Source organism: Diadema setosum, chromosome 7 (genome assembly GCF_964275005.1).
Source record: "Diadema setosum chromosome 7, eeDiaSeto1, whole genome shotgun sequence".
Classification (NCBI taxonomy): Eukaryota; Metazoa; Echinodermata; class Echinoidea; order Diadematoida; family Diadematidae; genus Diadema; species Diadema setosum.
The window spans coordinates 38,216,071-38,237,993 of NC_092691.1; the positions used below are offsets into that span (position 1 = coordinate 38,216,071).

Sequence of the window (21,923 nt, forward strand, 5' to 3'; positions counted from 1 at the left end):
TCACAAAGTTGCTGGAAAAAGTTGCTGATTTCACACTGCATGGATGCTTATCAACAAGAATGGACCTACTGCTAGTCACTGTGGGAATCCCATGTACATTGCTATTGAAGATATGTGAACGAGATGAGAGCAAGCTGCATTTCTTTTGACTATTGATAAGCATGCAGATTTATGCATATCTTGCATGTTTGTGTAGGGTTCACATTCTTCTGCACCACTATTTACTTCATGTCTAGGATGAGTGGTTCATTTACAAAATTGGAAGCAGTGTGTATCATTGCTTCATTGCCTTTGTAATGTTTCTACTGACCGCTATGATAAGATGTGCAAAAAGATGAGTGCGAAGAGTCCATTTTTATATACAAGGGAAATAGTAACTTTTCTCCACAGGGGAACCCTGCATAGTGTAGTACACACTTTTAGTTCCTTTTTTTATCTTTATGTCATTTGATTCTCCTCATTCCATTTGATTTGGTCCAGTTTATTTCGAAACAAATTAAAAAATATTTGTAGAGAGAAATAAATGGAGCTTGCAACTGATTGACAAATTGCCCCACATCGACGTAAATAAGCACTGAATTGATCAGTGTTTTAGTAGTAGCCATGATAAAAAAATATAAAAAAAAATCATGGGCGTACATACTCGAGCAGGATTCGAACCGACGACCTCCTGATCACCGGACAGGCGTCATCTCCACTAGACCACCGAGCTTTCGCCCGACAGCAAGTGTTGGTTCTAATCCTTATTAGTCAGGTCGCTTAATGTCAAATATTGAGATTACCGTTACACGGCGGATAAAAGCACCAAATTTAGAGAGATGACCCCTCAGGACCTACTCATTGATATTTGAGTAGGAGCCCTCTGTAAAATTTTCATTTTCATGGTATAAATGCTGAATTTCAATTTGCAGAAAATTTTGCGGGCATGAAACTTTCGCAAATTCGTGAGGAGCTAATATTCGCAAAAGCAAATGCGTGCGATTCTTAACAATGCATTAGATGCCAGTGGCACTTCGCTGAATTTTCATGCTGCGAAAAGACCGTCAGCTCCAATGTGCGAAAATTTCATGTCGCGAATATAACACTGGCACACTGAGGAAGTAAACTAACAAAAAAAAAAAGGTTTAAATTTGTTGTATTTTTTTCATTTTTCATGGAACTAGAAAAACATGAACCCAATCTTGAATTCCGTGATCAACAAAGCATTTGAAACATGGAGGTTATTGAATATTTTACGATTTATGAATAGAAAATGCTGTTGAGGTGTCACAGTGTGATGTACTATTGGCGGTTCAGACGTATATGTACTATTCATGTACATAAATATAGACCCGATATTAAAGGGGCTGCAGAACGTTTTCTAATGTTGGGGGGGGGGGGGGTGGAGGGGGATGCGAACCGTTGAGAGGGGGGGGGGGGGTGTTCAAGGGTCAGTGATGTCCCACCCCCTTGACATTAGAAAACGTTCCTGATCACCGGACAGGCGTCATCTCCACTAGACCACCGAGCTTTCGCCCGACAGCAAGTCGACGTGGGGCATTTTGTCAATTTGTCAATCAGTTGCAATGAAAACATCTCGACAGAAGAATTTCATGAATTTGAATAACAAAGCAGTACCCGCTGCATGCAATAAGGATTAGAACCAACACTTGCTGTCGGGCGAAAGCTCGGTGGTCTAGTGGAGATGACGCCTGTCCGGTGATCAGGAGGTCGTAGGTTCGAATCCTGCTCGAGTATGTATGCCCATGATTTTTTTATCATGGCTACTACTAAAACACTGATCAATTCAGTGCTTATTTACGTCGATGTGGGGCAATTTGTCAATCAGTTGCAATGAAAACATCTCAACGGAAGAATTTCATGAATTTGAATAAATGGAGCTTGTCATACAGGAATCATGACATACATTGTCATATTCACTTATTGTGTACTGCCACATAAAGGATGTATTATAATATACAAATCAATGTGCTGCTACATTTTTTTTTTTGTTTAGTATCAAGATACCAACTCAAATCATAGGCTTAATAAGTTATCTGACTGAAAGTTTATATTTTGGGATCTATCCAAGATTATGACTTTAACAAACAAAAGGAGAACTAGACCAGAACCAGTAATCCATACTCAGACTTTAGGAATTCATTTGCCCTATAGATGTGATCATGGCCCATTGTATAAAACTTTTACAGTTTCATAGTTTATGTTGTGCATTGCTTTGTAGTACAGGTGTGGTTGTGCTGTCATTATCTGACACCTTGGTCTTGTAATCAACCATGTGTGTATGAATAGACACCAGAGCAGAAAGCTGAGAGTGGGACGTGAATTATTGATGTATCACTGCCTTCTCTCATCTCTTTTTCTTTGTTTTGTTACATAACCAGGAGGTGTACATGAATGACTGACCACAGTTTGAGTTTTGTTGGCACACTTTAATACACACAATGCAAGCAGGTTGTGCTACAAACTCTTGTCACACATCGGTACAGTAAAATGAGTGTGACGGTTACTAGTTTATTGCAGCTCATTTGTATCTTTAAAAGAGAAGTTGTCAATGCTGAGAATATTATTGCACAATTAATATTTGATAAAATGATTGAGTCCTGCCAGAGAGTTGCTGTAGTTTCATTTTCTTTTAATTTTTTCACTTGAATTATTCTAAGCAAAATATTTCTTTTACAGAGCTGCACATGAAATCCAATCTCAGCAAAATCAGACAGAAAATATTGCCTCCTGTGACGAAAATTCTCTTTATTTTGTCTTTAAGGTTTAAAATCATGTCTTTTTTTCTGAAGAGGGACGATACTGCTTTATGTCTTGCTCAGTCAGTATGATTTTTGATCTCGAATTCAACCACTTGTGACATTGGTTTACAAGTCCCAATTTGCATTGTATTGTAGGTATGAAAGTATATGTGGCATTTTTAAATATTATTTATACTCAAAGTACTTCAGAAGGCAAATCTTAGAACTATATAGCAATTCACTGGTGACATGCTCTTATATGCATGATTCTTGGATACATTATCAACTCACTGTTGGCATAGAATTAAAGTTCCCGAACAACTTTCAGGAAGATTTGGGCAGTTGATAAACCTGAAGCTGTTGTGATTATGGGGTTAGGACACAGGAAAAAGTATGACTGCAAACACATTTGAGCTAGAAAAGCATTTCTGTGGAAATGATAAATGCTAAGTTGTAGTTGAAATGCATTTGTAGCCCAGACCTGCCCAAGCCAACCACTGCTAACTACACATCTCCGTTCGTTAGGTCAAACTGCGCAATGGAGCTGAGCAGTGACAAGGCCTCCCTCTCGACTAATGATAGTAATGATAAATGCAACAACTCGAGAAACGCGATCCGAAAAGCCTTTGCGATCGCATTTTGATAGTGGGTATGATATTGAAACGTGTTTCAAACACGTGAAAGATAATAAATGCAGCCTTTGACACACAAATGCCATGTAGTCACAGGTCCATGAACAAACACACATACACACACACTTGAAAGGGAGTGAAACCCAATATACATGCATCAGGTGCTTGGATTTAATGAATGCAGAAATATTATTGGAACAGTAAAGTTTGAGGAAAATATGACAGTCTGTTAGAAGGTCTTTATATTTAAAGTTTTAATACTGCTATTGTTGGATAGGAAGACGACAGCAATTTGTGATGTCAGAGGAGAACAGTGATGACGAATGCTGTTGAAATCACAAGCAGTTGTTTGCTGCACCGACCAACATATGCAGTAAAGGCTCTTGAAAATATGAGGATATGAGAATAAGGAAGACATAGTAACCACAACAAAATTGACTATATTACTGAAACATGAGGTACACTGATAGAGGAAAATATCCATGATTCAAAGCTCAACACACCCTTTTTGTGTCAGTCCTTTTAGAAGTACATAATTATGTGATGACAAGTGTTATAGCTGTTGACTTTGGCCTGCTCATAAGCTGTGCATTCTACACTGTACGTATGATATCATATTCAGTGTAACTTACCTTTTGAGAAAACATGTCAAAGCTTTTCCCTATCTTACGAGAGTCACATTACAAAAACATGTCTTTTTTTTTAAATTTATAGAGAACTTGTGCCAAATGGCGTATTGAAAGTCGATGCTAAATAAACCAACATTGTGTACGTAATGCATACATTCTTTGAAAGTTTCCATGGTGGTAGATCATTTCTTTTAATAGTGGTGAGTGGTTTCACTGTATGTTGATGGTGTATGATATACCATGTATTCTTTCTTGGATGTTTAGTATGGTCCTAAAAAGGGGTGACACAGCATGTGCTCCTGCAGCAATTGCTCCAATCCTATTTTCTCCAGTGACATTAGGGTTTTAGGTTTAGTTTAATGTGTGGACTAGGATTAGGGTTAGGGTTATGTTTGTGGGTAGGTTTTATATTTGGCTTAGCATGCAGATATTCCATGGAAGCAGTTGTCAAAGGAACAAATGTCATGGAACCTGAAAAGGACCTACTCAATCTTGATGTTTGGTGACATCACCTACCCCTGATTGGGGCCATATCTGACAAAGTGCAAAGTTGCAAATTCTTGAATGTCAGTAAAGCATGCAGCATGACATTCTTTGTAAATGTCACTGAATATCTACACTGCTTCTGTGACAATGATTTTTATTTGCTTACTTGGCATGTTTGTACACAGAAAGACCAATTTTGAGTATTTCTTTAAAAAAAAAATTGTTCAAAGAAGGATGTTTGGGAAAAATCTTACTAGGATATTTACCAACATATACGTAGTCAGGACAACAATATGTGAAAAGCGAAATAAAAAATGCTGTCTTGCAAAATCTTGAAGAGTGCCAAATGAGTATATAGACTTTTTTGATGAACCGAATATTCCATTTTTAGACATAAAAGACATAAAACTTTTCAATTCTCTGACTAATATTTCAGGGATTATGCAAGCACCGATGACAGTATTTTGCTCCCACTTTTCTCTTTTTACTCTTGTATGTGCTTACCATTCTAAAGGACAAGTTTACCTTCATAGACATGTGGGTTGAGTGAATGCAGCAATATTAGTAGAACACATCGGCGAAAGTTTGAGGAAAATTGGACAATCCGTTCAAAAGTTATGAATTTTTAAAGTTTCTGCTCAGTCATGGCTAGACGAGAAGACTACTATTGCTTGTGATGTCACATGTGTACAACGATATAAAGAAAGAATAAAGAAAATTCAACATATTTTCATTTTTCTTGCATAACAAAAGAACACTTGACTACTCTCTTTCAGAAGGCAGGGGGAATAATATTACCCTCAACATATGTCGATAACAAGTGGAAGAAATGTAAAGTTTTGTGAAATTCTCTTTTAATTTTCCTTATATCGTTGTACGCATGTGACATCATACACTGTGGTAGTCTTCTCATCCAGCAATGACTGCGCAGATGCTTTGAAAATTCATAACTTCGGAATGGATTGTCGGATTTTCCCCAAACTTTTACTAATGTATTCTACTAATACCCCTTTCAGGTAATCGTGGATGCGGATAATAGGAGCACTAAGTCGTAAAATTTCGATTACATGAACAGGAGAGGAGTAGAAAAGTGCGCATTATTTTGATGCTGCTATTATGCGCATAATTGCAGCATGAGGAGTAGATCGAGAATACATGAACGCGTTTTACGACTTATCCGCACTAACATTCCACAGTTCGGTCAAAGGTCAGTCGATTTCCCGCACAACCGCTGATTGCTGAGCTTGAGCGCGCGAGAGGTTTGCATACACGTGAGGATATTCACCGGAAACATTACGTCATTATAGAGGCGTGCGCCGTAACCATGACAAATAACTCCGTCCTTCGCACCATTATATGAATGGGTGCTCGTAAAAGTAGTGCGCACTTCATGGGATATATGAACGCGATTTTGACTACTTCATCCGCATTATTTGGATGCGGATAATTGAACCGCGATTACCTGAAAGGGGTATAATATTGTTGCATTCACTAAATCTACATGTATATGAAGGTGGACTTGTCCTTTGATTCTTTAAGTGTCACAAAATTAGGAGGGAAGAAAATGTCATTTATCCACCGGTGATAAGTTTGTACTGTGATATGACAGCACAATTGTCAGAAAAACTGCTTTACTGTGCTTTACTGTGTAACTTCTTCTCATACCTAAAAAAAACAAAAAGCAAAACAAAACAAAACAAAACAAAAACAAAAACCAAACCCCCCAAAACATAATTTAACATCCTCATTCCTTCTTATTAGGCCAAGTAAAAAAAGAAAGTAGTTTCTCGTCCGGGTTTTTTGAGCAAGGCGATGAGGGAGGTCCTTGCTATTTGATATCTTACTATTTTTTCGAGGATTGTCAAAATGAAAGTAACATGTGTTTTTCGTCCGGTAATTCTGAGAAAGGTAACGAGAGAGGGCTTTACTATTTTCTATATCCAATTCATGAAATGAAATATCACTCTGGTATGCGGTAGCTGTGTTATGAGAGACCAGGTCCCAAGTGTATGTCTTGCCAGCACTCTGTGCATTTTCAAACAAATAGATATAAATATGTACCATGCTTGAAATGAAACTTCACGCATGCAGAAATACATTTGCTTTTCCTTTCCACTTCAGATGTCAAGGGAAAATGACCATCTTAATACTGGTATTTAGTGTTGTAATGGCATTTCTGATACCAGTGTACTTGCAATTCCGATATATTGTGCTATTAATTGAAACAGGTATAAAACACTCTATCAACAAATGTACGACTGAAATAAATTCCATGATATTCAAAACACTGCTTTATTTATCATTGGTGTTTGTGACTTTTTGTGTCCACGCAGCTGCGCTGTAGGCCTATCTGCATCTCTTCACAGTACAATTGTAGCACATTCAACTGGAAACTGGCTGGTACATGGATGTCAAAATGATACTGTTATGGCATTATAGCATTAAACATTTAAAGATGTTTCTTCATGTTCTAAAAAGACATTTCATAATCACTCATCATTTGGATGATGAATGATTGTATACCACACTACAGGTGATACGACTCACGGCCGTGTCCATGACTTTACATCGTAAAGAAAAGTATCCCGCAGATATACGAGACAAACCAGAATCCGTGGAAGAGTTATTCATTTTGTAGATACACCCATTTAATAATTCTACATTTGCTGGAAAAGCGCATTCATATTCTCTTCAAAACAGAATACTAGTACATATACACTCAGTATATCGCCGTCAGATGCAACGTTACAGAGCAGAGTGTTGGGGCCTCTACATATTCGAATGTGTTCATGCGTGCGTGCAGACAGCTGACAGACCAGGGGGATGGGGACCCTGACAGCTACAGACACGCATACGCGGCCGGCCGGCAGGGCCACTGCACTGGCACCGTACCTTCCGACACTGCACACACATGCACATAGTCACAATGACATAAAAATGTATACGTACAAACTCGATACAATCCTCACAAGCATATGCACAGTACAATTCATCCGCTTAAAATGGGGAAAAATACGAACAATGCGCGAAATATGCGTGGAATATCAGCGATTGTTCGAAAAAAATGTTGCCGCTATCACGTTCACAACGTACCGAGTGCGCTGTACACATCACAGCCCGCGCCCAGGCCCGCCGCGCGCCCATCCAACTACAGTCAGTTCGACTGCTTTGTGGGTCATTCCTTCTTGCCGAGCTCGCAGTGAGAAATGCATGCGTTATATTACATACGCACTACAGAAGCTACAGCTGTACTAAGAAGAGGACGCAAGGCGTATTTAGCAATGAGAAATCACGATTGGTATGTGAATTGTCGATATTTTTTTTTTTTTTCGGCGGCCGAAAAAATAGTAAATATCAAAAAAGTCGATGCGGCAACTGAAATTCGATGCGGGCGGGGAGCGGGCTGGGACGAGAATTATAAATTTCTTGCTATTTTCAGCGCCATTTTGAAAATAGTAAATAGTAAAAAAATCGATGCGGCGGCCAAAATCGATGCGCGCGAGGACGAGAAACTGGTTTCTTTTTTTACTTGGCCTTATTGTAATTTTGTGCCATAGCCTAAGGCAGGCTGCATTCCAGAGGTTTTCTTTTTTTCTCCCATGATCTCAGTGTGCCTTTGGGAACCCATGCTGCGATATTGCACAACAAGGTCTAGAACTTGAGACTAACAGAGCTTTGCCCTGCAGTGTGTGTGTGTGTGTGTATGTGTGTGTATAGGGGGGGGGGCACAATGAGAGTGCAGAGTCACTGTGGTTGTCCAGGGTGGATTCAGGATTACATAAGAGATGGATCGGCATGGTACACGGACGCTAGAGCTCCTTACCCAGCCTAGGGTCACAGAGTAACATTGCCAGGCTTGTGTGCATGTAAGCAGGGAGGTCCCTAATGTAAGCAGCTGAAAGTGTACTTACACTTGTTGGTCAACATGTTTCTTGAAGTGGAGTGCCAGTGAGCACAATGAATGTACAAACATGTCTTTATAATGTCTTCCTGGAAGTTCAGAGAACCAAGTCATCATGATGGGAACACAGAATGGGAAGAAGATCAGCTGTGACTATGTAGACAAGGTATTTATTTGTCGAGGAGGAAAAGGGACGTATGATTCTATTAAATAATAGCTGCAGTGTGTGCAAGTTGGGCTTACTGAACAGTTTGCTCATGCTCAGAAACCTGTCTTCTTTTGGTGTTTGTGGTGTTTCATCATTTAGAACTTTAGACTAAAAGTTTACCATAAGGTAATTCTTATTGTCTTTGACTTGACAAAGCAGGTAGATGTAATTTACTGACTTGGTGGATCTGAAGGAATGGCGTATTTCATCACAAGCTTGAGCTGGACTGTGTGCGTGACTATACCCATAATCTGCAATTCTGATAACATACAAGATTCAGTGTAGTACAGAGGAATCTCCACATGCCATAACCCATGGTTTCTGGATGACGAACACATACTATAATGAAGCAGACTCCATAAACGTGTGTGCTTCCCCCCTTGGGGCGGGGCACTCTGTGGTTCTGAGTGCGAGGTAAAGTGATCAATTTCACCATGCCAAGAAAGTATACAGGGATCACCAGAAACCAAACATATTTCTATTATAACCTGTTGAATGGATGAAACATAGACCATCCCGAACTATTGCACAGTAGGGTTCATACTCGTACTATTTTTGATTTATGTAGGACGGGAAATTTCACTTCCAAAACTGAACCTTGTCTGAAGTCAGAACCTATGTCTGATACATACTAGCTGTTTTCTGACTGAAACCACTGGAGACGACATGAATAGTAATAAAGAGCTCTGTTGCATGAAGAAGATTGATGCATTTAATGATGTAAATACATGGTACTTGATGTTGTAATGAATCTATCCAGCACTGCTAGAATTGAACAAACTGGTAGGAATGGAGTCAGCATTGAAGTGCTAAAGAACCCAATTGTAATTTCCTTTTGGTGCCTCTTGTGGATTGGCAATCTTGCTTTGATAAGTGAACAAAAAATATTACCGTTATATTCAGTTGTCCACAAAGGGGGGTGGGGGCGGGTGGGAGTTTGTTTCTTCCATGAGCAGTAAGACTGGTATGATAGCGTATAGAATGGCGATGGTTGTCAAAATACAGGCACATGTCAATACTGGCACCATGTTTACTCAGTTCCGCTCAGTCATCTCTCTTGCTTCTATTTACTGTGCCAATATTGCACTGGGGGGATGATGCGTGGTACAGAACTGTACCAGGAATCTGTGTGGCAGTCATGCGTATATTTAGCATGCGGAAGAGAACTCCTCATCATTATGTATATTTTCATCAGCGTTTATGGGCTGTCAGAAACCAGCGAAGATTAATTTGTTTGCAACATTCTATTGTGATATCCTGGCTGACAATGCTACCTTCTCTGCATTAGTGGAGCGGCTGTGTTAAGGGAGTGTTGTGGATCATTTTTGCCCTAGAGCTCTCCTCCTGCATATTTGAGCTTAGTTGTGGAACTGCTGGTGTGAAATTAGCAGGAATTAGGGGGGTGCCCCGTAGAGTGTGTTGTGCTGTCAACTCCAATACACACCAGATTAGTGTAGTTTTGCTTGTTTTGGAGAAGCAGCATTTGTGGAGTAGCCTGGAGGACTTTTGAAGTGTTGTACGTAGATGTTCGTTAGTAGCAGGAGAGGTCCTAGAAGTCATGGAGTCCTGCCCCACCGCGGTCCCAGGGTTGCAGTTTCTTTTCGCCCTCTCTTGGTGAGATACGGCACCTTGCGGAGATACCCTGTATTTAGGTATGGCTGACTGAATACGACTATTGCCATCCTCTTTTTAAACAGTTAGAAGTTATTCACCTATGTGGGTCAGTGAAGTTTGCAACATGTTCAGACCCACTGGTAGTGCCAACATGTTAGTGGCCCAAGTAAGTGCAAAAGTTGAATAAAGCACACAGTATGTTGCAAAAACTACTTTATATTTAAAAGTTTGTAAGAAAAGTGTGAATCATGCGGTCACGTGGGGTTTAATACTGATAAGTTTAGAATACGGAAGCATTTTTAAATATCATACAACATTAAAAGTGTCATCGCATATGAAAATGCTTCTTCAGTTTGTAGTCAAAATCTTACCTGGGCCTCTCTGAGCCAAAGAATAGTTAAATTTCAATAATCAAATTGTGCTTGCTCAGATATGTTTTACTTGCTTGCCTATTGACCAGTAGTCCAGAATGTAGTGCCATACAATGCATCATATGCAACCAAGCTCATTGGCACAAAGTACTGTACCTCTACTGTTCGATCTGTTACGAAAATAATATCTTGTGCTCAAAAGGTAGGACAGTGTCTGTACATTATAATAACAACTGGCAAAGAAATATGATGCATTTTGAGATTTATTGTGTCATGTACATTGTCACTAGCGACTGACGGAATGGAGCATATTACAAGCAATAATCCTTATGTCGGGAGATGGCCTAGCCTGTGATATTGTTGATGTTTCTTGAACATATGCTATGATTGTAAGCAAAGTTTGCCATTTTTAAGATTTAATATAAACACCCTTCTTTGATGAATGCATATGAGTACATAACACAGTCTGAGCTTGCTAGTGATATTCGTGTGTGTGCAAGTTTTGGGTTTGATGTGTTGGTGCGTGTATTTGGGTACCAGAGTATGTACATGAGTTAATTTCTGAGTTTTTGCTTTATTCTTTTATTATTATTATTGAGGACAGTCACTTTATTGGGACACTTGTCTTGCTCTTGAGTTGTCCAAGTTGGGCATTGGTGACTGTAATTCAATGTTTTTATGAAAAATTTCAGTTTTGAATCTGAATGGACTTGGTGGTTTTGTTGACATACTCATCAGGAAATGGTAGCTTGTTATGGAGTAAGTTTCATGAGCATCATAAATGACCGTGTCATATTTTGCCGATGAAAATCCCTGATCTGCCCCTTTTCTGTTTTTGTTTTTATGTTTGATAGTATCTCTGTATGCAATAAAAACTGAAATTGAATTTGGTGTTAAACTTAATTTTGATCTCGATACCAGATATTTCCGAAATAGATGAATGTGTACTCTAATATGAAAACTGAAATTATTTTTGCAGTGAAGTGTTTTCTGTTTCCACCAATGTAGATTCTGAGAAATGATGTTTTCAGTCTGTGGTCACAGGCAAACATTGATCTACCATTACCTACATGTTGTTAGAGTATTCATCACTGTATAAAAGTCTTGCCTTACATTGTGTTTGTTTTGTTTTTCTATCGTGTGTTTGTTTGCTACCCAGATCCAAGTCATTCGGTAACTCGGTGTCCAAGGCTTTCACTGATGCTGTCTCCAAGCTGGAGGTAAGATGACTTCTTCTTATTTCAATTGACCAGAAGTTGCATTATTGAAGAGGCATGACTTTTGCACACAAAATAGTGACAGAATCTTAGAATTTACTCTCAAATCCAGTGGGGAACACAGCTTGATAGTCAATCACTACATAAAATGCAAGCTACATGTGACAGGAACAGAACCATGAGAAGTGCTTTTCTTGTACTGTGGCATTTGACGATTTATCGTTCAGTAGGGCGGGCTTGTGCGTTTGAGCAGAATGTGTAAACTTGGCACGCTGTCGACTGAGTTGGGGATGTGAACGTGGCACATAAAGAGTTAACGTTGTACATGTATGCAATACACCCATGATTCAGCATGCCGCACTCTGGACACTGACGTACCCCCTGGTTACTGCGTTCTGTATAGGACCACCTTGTTTTCTTAAGATGTATACATAGTTGTATACTGCTGTCATAGCAACCAAATTTTAGTGATCAATGGTAATGATCCCAATGCCAATTCATTTCTGGCATGTGTTGTGTAATGTATGCAATTACTATAATAACAAATGGTTTTAACCTTTTCAGAAAGTGTTACTGTAATTTCAGCCAGTCATTCAGATAGAGACCATTGTAATCCACCAACTATGCATGTATGTGGACAGATGTTGCGCAGATGTTGCATATTGCCGTGATACTGATGTTGCTGTTGAGTGCTGCTGCTGAGCTGCACATGCATGCACTGCCTGTACTGTCACTCTTGTGACAAGACTTTAGCATAATACTATTCAGTACAGAAATAAGAGAAGGAGATGAAAAATAAGTGTTATTTTTATTGCCTTAAGATTACCATCACAATTATATTTTCTTCCATAAAGTGCAAAAAAAGAATACCTTCACCACTATTGTTATTTTTTCTTGGTCAATTTAGGGTAAAGCACTGAGAAGAAGAATAATTCAGCAAAATGATGAATTCTCAATTGGTGCAGTGGGGTACCAAATACTGCATCATATAGTGAGGTGTGTGTGTGTGTGTGTGTGTGTGTGTGTGTGTGTAAGAGGGTACGTGCATGTGTCTCTAGATCGTTAGTTCGAGTCCAACCCGATTATGTATGCCTGTGAATTTTTATCATGGCGAATTCTGTCGAAAATAATCGATGCTTATTTAAATATCAATGCAGGGAAATTTGTCAATCAGTTGGAAGTTCAACTGTCGTTTGCCTTGAGAATCAATGTGTATTTAAGTCTGTAATCAACAGCCTTTGTGATGTATAAAACTAGCTTGCCATTCTTGTATCTTTGTGTTGTATATAATAGCTAGCTTGGATTTCAGACAGCAATACTAGCAGTGGGACTGTAGTTAGCAGTATGCAGTAGTTAGCAGTATTTCAGTATTATAATTATAATCTATGCTCCCCCCCCCCCCCCAAAAAAAAAAAAAAAAAATGATCACGGGAAGCAGAATTATTCTAGAGTAAAAATGAGTAAATAGTTCCCAGGATACTGATCTGATGTGTTTTGGAGTGAAGGTTAGAAGTGCTCATGGAAGCTAATTGAAAATATTTGTGCTTCCATGGGACAACACAAACCAGATCAATCTAACAGATCAATGTGGGATGACGCGAGTAAATCTGATCCGCAAACAGAGTTGAGCATCCAGTGATAAAAACAGCGAGGGAAAATTAATGGCAGCCTCGATGTCTATTTGCTGAGAAGCTTTGGGTGTCAGAGTGATCCTGGGCTTGACTGTTTGAAGGGCTGAAGATGACACCTCAAAGATGACGAAGCAGAATTGTCAAGTCCACAGCATCGAGAAACTGTAGATTCCTTGTTGTTATTGTCCATGTATGTAGAATTAGAATTGAAATGTTTTTAGTGACATCATCAGGGCTCATATATTGGGGTATGAAATCACCATGGAGACCTTGAGAAATGTGGATGGTGTGCAGTCGAGCAGATCAGATGCGGTGTGACAGTTCTTGTCATATTATTTGAGAACTATCAGCGTTCCATGTATAGTATGTTTAATAATGAATTAATGGATGAATGCAAATATGGCTATTCAAAGTGTAAGTGTGCAAAGAGATGGACAGAAAGATAGGGAATGGATGGATGAATGGATGGACAGACAGATACAGGCATGGATGGGAAGAGAGAGATATTAGTAGATATAGCAGTAGATAGATACATGAACAGATGGAGAGATAGATGAATAGATTGGTGATTGGATAGATGGATGGATAGATAGATGGATAGATAGATAGATAGATAGATAGATGGTAGATAGAGAGATAGACTGATAGATGGATGGATAGATGTGGTAGATAGATGGATAGATATATGGATTAATGGGTGGAGGATGGATGGATAGATAAATAGAAAGATAGATAGATAATTATATACATATGGGTGAATAGATAGAGAGATAGATGGATATATAGATAGATGGATGAATGGATGGATGGATGGATGGATGGATGGATAGATGAAGATATACAGATGTAGATTGATAGATTGATTAATGAATGAGTGGATGGATTGATGAATGGATGGATGGATTGATGAATGGATGGATGGATAGATAGATTGATATTTGATAAGTTAGTTTGGCATGGTGAGACAGATGAATGTAGTGGTGGGCAAGACACAGCCATGCACCCAGTTCCTACTCAGTGGATAGAGATGTGATACAGGCTCGTGTCAGTGCCATGGTGTTTTGAGAGTTGATGTATCCGCGTTTAGACAGCACTGGGGAGGATGCGGTCCATTCACTGTCATAATGCGATGAAACCAGTGGCCCTGTTCTGCTCACTGAATGTTACATCCATTTACTATTAAGCATGTTTTGACCAATCCGTTTCCACTCATACCGATGGCTTGATGTATCAGATCAGTTACTGGCAGGAGTTTTGTGTAGACAGTCCCTGAGAGTAGCTCATTGTGCTCCGAGAGGAACAGCGAATGCCAACCGTCGATGTTTAAAGTCATGTTTTTACCAATAACATCTTGCTTCGTTTCTCTACAGATGGGCCATGATAGCCGCAACAAACAATTCCACAAGTTGTTCCCCTGTGTTCCTGACACAGAACCTGTCATAAATTGTAAGTATTTACTGTGTCATCTTGTTTTGTTTTAGTTTGTTTTTGTATCCTTTCTTTTTGTTTTGGTTAGAGCTAGTTTTTTTCATAATTATTGTAAGAAAAAAAGAAGAAGAATGAATGGAACCTTCCCATAAGTGTATCAGATGGGATATAGCAGTATGTTTCTCTTTCTCCTACATACATGTACATACATACATTTATACGTAAATATGATGTGTGTGTGTGTGTGAGAGAGAGAGTAATTTCTAGTGAGTAAGGTGCCGATGAATGCAGTACGTACCAAAATAGTACAATCAATCTTGATAAGAATGCTTGTTTGTAAATGTGATTTTTTTTTTTTTTTTTTTTTTTTTTTTTTTTTTTACATCACCTGCCTTCCATGTAACAAAATGTTATTTCCCAGGTTATGATACAATTCCAGCCAAATAATCAGTTTCTGGCATCAATTTTGGCCCAGATTGCACCAGTTACTCTGAAACCTGTTTCAAGCTATCTGTCTCGGAGCGATATTGGACCTGAATAAAAAAAAAAGAAAGAATAGAAAGTAGATCAGGTTTGTTAATGAATAAATGCATACACTGTAAGCTAAAAGGTAGTGCAGCAGTAAGTGCTTTAAAAAAAAAGAAGAAAAAAGAGTGAATTAATACCTGGTGTTTGATATGGAAATTGGCCTGCAGGAAATGTCATCAAACACTTGAACAGTTGTTGACGGATGTGAACTAGAGTCAGTTGTGCAGGGTACTTTTATCAAAATTTGCATCGTTAGCGACGACGACGGCAGGTATATTGTCATATTGCGTGTCAGAGGCAACGGACAAGTGTTTTAGCCAGGACTGTATGATTACTTGCAGCTGTGTTATGAGCAAAGGAAATTAGGGCGCATTCTGTTTCTGGAGTGTGTCCGATTATTCTCCCTTGTTTTGGCTGTCAAATGTAGGTCACCTTCATTGTGCTTGTATTGTACTGTACTTGGCTGATGTGTTTTGAAGGAAATCCAAATATTTCATTTTAAGAACTATCAGTGTTTCGCATTTATATTGTAATGCATAGTCACACTTTCAGTTTTGTTTCCATATTAAGTGGGAATTCCAGACCGGATCAAAATTTGTCTGAAAAGAAAGGTTAATATGTGACAAGCACAAGAGTGAACATTTGGTCAGAATCAGATTAAGAATAAGGAAGTTATGAAATTTCAAAGATTCACATATTTTTGCAAAATAGTTCTTGAACTGTTGATATGAATATGTAAATGAGTGAGCTGAAGATGTCATTCCCTCACAATTTTCCAGGGCTCATCTACAAACAAATAACAAAAACTCAACTTTTGTGCTCTTTTAGTGTGAAACATGTTAATCCAGGTAGATTATCTTCCAAAATTATGATCAATTGGATATAGCAAGAGTTTAGACTAGGAGTAATTGTGTTTTGATGAAAAAAAAAATGGATATTTCAAAATTCTATGTAAACACTTTAAATATGGCAAGTTTCAAAGGGAAGACATCATCAATTCACCATTATATGCATATTCATATTGCCTGTTCATGAACTAGCGAAACTTCACAATCTTACAACTTCCTTGAATTTTCATCCAATTTGGATTAAAGTTTAATTTCTTTCCTTTTTAAATTTTGCTCTTATTGCTGAAATTTCTCTTTGAAAGCTTGATAGTAAATTGGTGTTAGTGAAAAATGTGTGGCAATTCTTTGATATGCCGAGAGAATCTAAAAATCACAACCGTTAATGTGCTCTGGATTCTTCTTTGCTGTGGCATTTGTGCATATCTGGTTTCCTTTGTTGACAAAAAAAAAAGACCAAATTTGCAGGTATCATTTTTCTTTTAAGGCAATAGAGTATCATGTTGTGACAAGCTCTTTTCAATCCTGGATTCAGACATCTTGGCAAGGCAAGAAGTGGGAGGGGATATTGGTTAGCATTCTGACACCTGACTGTTTAATTACTGTAAAAGTGGAAATTTTCATGATGTTGAAATTTTTGCGCATTTCACGCAACCGGAAACTAGCGTGGAAATAAAAGCATGCAAATATTTTTGCTTGTTGTATGTTCCTGTACTTTGTGTCTTGATTCCGTGAAATTTAAAACGTGCAAAACTCTTTCTCACCCGGCCAAGTGCGAAAAAGTAGTCACGCGAAAATATCCACTTTTACAGTATCTTGAAGCAGTTGCATGTAGCAAGAAAGAGATTATCTTGTCATCTCTTTTGCGTAGCTTCCAGAATGGATGTACTTTAGAATAAATAGATTTAAATAAGTGATGACTATCTTCCAAATGATCTGCTCCAGCAAATTTAGTAATACTGCACCCATTTCCAGTAATTATATTTGATGAAGTGAAATTGAGTCAGTATATAAAGCATTTAATCAAAGTGTTTACAAATTCATTTTAGCGGTTAATCTCTTCAGCATACACAGTCCATGAGATAAAGTGGCTGTAATACGGAATGACAACTCACCTCAATGCCTTGTTTATTTGTTCAGATAAATTCATATATTGATCTTTTTTTTTTCTTGCCAGTTTTATTATTCAAAGAGCAAACAAACAAGTTTTGAATATCACATTCAGAGCCCATAGTCATGCTTTCCAAGTGAATGTAGTGGTAAATATCCATCATTGGAATTTTTTAGATGAGACCACATGACATTATGTGGCTATTTAAAGACATGACATGTGGCTATTAAAAGACACAGCAAAGTTTTGACAATACATTATACATAACTCTCAACAACATCTTCTTTCGACAATTTATAACCTTTTTTCATTCTACAGACAACGACAACATCTAAAAAGAATGGAACCCTCTTGCAATGATGCAGGTTGTATGCACAGATTCTTCAGACGTGCATATTTAACCTGTCAATTTGTATTCTGAACAAATGTAGCGTGCCTCTTTGATCACCGAGTGACCTAAGGCGGCCCATTCTTTGTTGCCATGGGAACCATGGTTATTGATTCATTTCACCCCATAGTTGAAAAGTGAGCAATGCCATTATCTCGTACTGATGAAAATTGCCTCGTAGCTCAGAAAAGACCCATCTGTAGCTATCACACAAATGACTTCAGCCATCCAAATAGCACAAGTCATTATACTCGAAAGGTCATGTGGAGGTATTTGATCAATTTGATTCTGTAAGCCCTATAAAGACGGACAGTAAATATCAGAAATAACCCGCAAAATGACAGCCAACTTGTAAACTAAGAAAGAGAGTTCAGACGCCGATAAATCATCTTCTCAGGTGAAGTGATAAGAAATGCTGCGTTGTCTTCTTCCCACACCGACAGCTTGGGTTTGGTGTGAGATAGATGAAATAATCTGTATTAATTTCTGCCATCCTGCCATTGTCAATGTTTCATCTGCAAATTTAAAGATGTGAAGAATGCAAACACATAAATCTGGAGGAACTCATGAAGCAATGTCTTGGCTGTTTGAGAAGAAAGGCCAACATAAACACACATCTTTCTTCTTCATTTCATTTATAGAGCCAGAGTATATGGTCTGTGCTCTGTCACCTCAGAATTATGGAAATTGAAGAAAAAAAAAAACCCCAACAACCCAAAAACCAAAACTATCAAAACTCTCTCCAGGCAGCAGTGTTTTATCTGATGTCAATTTTTGAAACTATGGATTTTCATTAACAACCATTAGTTTGACTTGAAATGAGAGTAAATATCTGGCCTCATTTCATGGAGGGAAATGCAATTACTGTAGAGACACTTATTGCAGGCATCTTTAGATCAACTGAAATTTGAAGTGAGGATAAGCCAATGCCTAGGTGTTGCGTTGGAAACAGCAATTAATAAAGCATGCCATCCATAAAGGGTGATGTATGAACTGGGGCCCCGGTCTCAGTGCTGTGAATTCACAAGTAGGTGATGTTTAACTTTAGAATTTTTGAAATGCAACAGACATTTCAGTATTTTTCCCATTTTAGTTGTGGGCGTCAAAATAGTGATTGCATCGTGAGTTTTTTGTGGCAAGCATTTAAATTGCAAAAGGCTTTTGATGTATGAGGTGAGAAGAAGAATTATGTTAAGCTTCATGGCTTTGAATGAATCATGAGTGCGTGATCGCTTTTTTCTATCCCATTATTTCATCATTTTTGCTTTGCTAGCTGCTAGCAAGAGTTTTGCCATTTTGTGGATGAGTGCTGAAGGTGATTTTTTTTTTTTTTTTCAAATGCAATCTCAATTCTCCGATTTTGCCTGTGTGCACAGTCCTATTAAAGTTGAGTAGGGTAAATGTATTTTACCATGGAAGTTATTAGACCTCTCTTTTCAGACTTGGACATTCTTGACAAGACTTCTTAACTTTAAATCATACTTCATCCTGGTTAGCTGACAAATATATGAGTTAAAGAGATTACAGTAATTAAAAGTATATGTGTACTTTCTTTCATCTACTTTGAGCACCATGCAAATACACCTCCAATAGAATCAAACTTCAAATAATATGTATATTTATATATTATATTATATGAAAAAGACCTATGTAAACTTTTGTTAATGTTATATCATACAATACATCCATCACACCATTTAAGTTTTCTGATCAATCATGTACATGTTGCTAATAACCTTACTTGACTTTGGACACGGGGAAATATTAGTAACAATTTCTTATTTTTATTTTATGATTTCCTCTGCAGCGTATTCCTGTGCCTTAGTCAAAGACATTCTTCTCCAGGGAAGACTGTTTGTGTCAGAGAACTGGTTGTGTTTCCATTCCAACATCTTCATGTATGAAAAGCAGGTAAGACTCTAAGGAGGTGTGGTTTATGAGTGCTTTCCTAAAGGTATGCCATAAAATACAACTGTACTGCACATGTGCCAGCGAAGTGCTCAAAATGCTCCAAAAATGTACCATACTGTATCAAACTGTGCCAAAAGTGGACCACTTCCTGATTTGCTCCCAAAGCGTACCGCATCACGCCATGCCAGAGAGCGCTTGAATGCTATTAGTGGTCCACAAGCGTACCATACCATAAAATTATGCAAATAGCACACACTACGTCATAATACAAAGAGTTGATTAATATTAAGGACACTGGTAACCAGGTGCATCGCTACACAGCATGTGACCCCTCTTGACTTCAATCCAAACGTAACTCATGAGTTATACGCTATGTCCACATAGTGCTCAAATGCTCTTAATCTGGCACGATACAGCATGGTACAGTTCAGTTTGCTTTTGAGCCCACTACCACTGTCTATTTTTTCTTTTTTTTAGTCTAGACAGGTCAGCATTTGTCAGAAGACAGTATGAAGAGTTAAAAAATGTTGAGCACTGCATAATGATAGATGCAATGTCATTATCTCAGGGAAGGGTAGGGGGACCTGGTGGCAATCAGACAAAATCTAGCCATTTACTTTTTATCTCGATAGTATCTCTTGTAAATCAATACACATTTTAGTCAGCAGTTTTCTGGTGCAGTACAGAATTTCCACAATTCAATGTTCACTCTTGTTTCAAAAAAAGACATCTCTTAATCCACAGCAATCTTCTTTTAATCCCCACTGACTGTATACCATGTCGGGTATGAGGGCAAAATTCCACTGTCTCTCAAAATTAGTCTCTGATGTTAATCTCGCTGGCTCTGCTCTCTGGAGTGGTTACTAGTTGCCAACTCCATAACATTAGCCAGGTCCAAAGCCTGCCTTTGATGTTGGAAATGGTCCCATCTCTGCAGGGGGTGACTGTACTCTCAATGTTCTCATCTTACGGCTGTCTGTCAGTGCGGCTGGTAATGAAGGTAGATTTGTTCTGCCAGTTCCTTTCCATTCCCCGTCCCAGCCACTTGAAACTTTTCTCTGCTCAGACTTCCTAAGAGATTGGGTTTCATCGGCAGGAGTGCCCAAAATAGACAGAGAGAATGCATGATGGAAAGTGAATTTTTGAAGTATGTATGATGATAACCATTCTTGGTGAACTGAAATCGGAGGAAAGATTAGATACATGCGTGTTTAAAAAAAAAATTTCATTGTCCATCTAACCAGATTGTCTTGATGAACAAAACCTAATGAAAAATATGTTCTCTCGTAGGGTATGTTTATTATCACACCTGCTGACATTCATGTGGATGTAAGAACTGGCTGTAAATACTGAAAAATTCAAATGAACTTTGTCACCTACAATGTACATGAGATTTCCTTTCTTTCAATATCTGCTATGATTGATTGCCATATGAAAATTATTTCTGTCCTTTGAATTTGATTGAATTACTCCAAAGTGTTGGGTCATTTCGTTGTCGTTATTGGACTAAAACATGAAATTTCTAAATTCAGTACTACACTTTGACAATATTGGCATGTTGTGACTTGCTTTAAAACAAAAGTTATCAGATCCTAGGTGGCTGCTTTCTGGTTTGTGGTAATGGTAAATCCAAAAGAGTAAGGTACAACCCTCAGGCTGCAAGCACTATGTTTATTCCTTTTTGCTTCCCTGCTACAATCAGCTGGAAATGTTAAGTATTTTAGCATGAGTCAGCCTTGTGAACCTTATATAGTCACCGAGCCCTATAAAATCAGGCTGAAAGTGGCAAAAAAGGAAAAAATATCTAAAACCGTAGACTATCATCCACCCCTTTTTAAGGACAATTGCAGATGAACTCGCATTGTACTTGTAGCAGGTGTAACCTCAAGCACCTACAATTTAGCTGTCATGGAAAGCTTTGCTAAATATGCCCAGAACAACCTACCAGTTGCAGATGAAAACACCTGAAGTTAATTTTCATCTAAAGGGATTGTTCAGATGTTTCTGTCAGCGTATCTTTTTACCTGTCTCCTGTTTACACACAAGTAAACATATATAGCCACTCCTTTCTCTTTCTCTTTTTGTCCGTATACATAATATCTCTCTCTCCCCCTCCTTTCTCTCTCTCTTCTCTAGTTTCTAACACTCTTGATATCTCTGTTGTAGGCGTCTCTCTATTCTTGTTATATCACCTTCTCTTATTTTTTGATAGCTTGGGAAATGAGAATACATTTTTTAACCTGGCAGTATATATATCTGTGTCCTATGAATTTCACCATGGA

The 21,923-nt window shown here is 38.3% G+C and overlaps 1 protein-coding gene across 1 annotated transcript in view; it reads left to right on the top strand.

Moving 5' to 3' along the window:
• The window catches only part of LOC140231219 (uncharacterized), a 148,367-nt gene that overhangs the window by 102,768 nt on the left and 23,676 nt on the right, over positions 1-21,923 (top strand). The window contains exons 5-7 of the mRNA XM_072311365.1: positions 11,742-11,802; positions 14,801-14,876; positions 19,538-19,641. Of these exons, the coding sequence (XP_072167466.1) occupies positions 11,742-11,802; positions 14,801-14,876; positions 19,538-19,641 (241 nt within the window). The remainder of the gene's footprint in view (positions 1-11,741; positions 11,803-14,800; positions 14,877-19,537; positions 19,642-21,923) is intronic.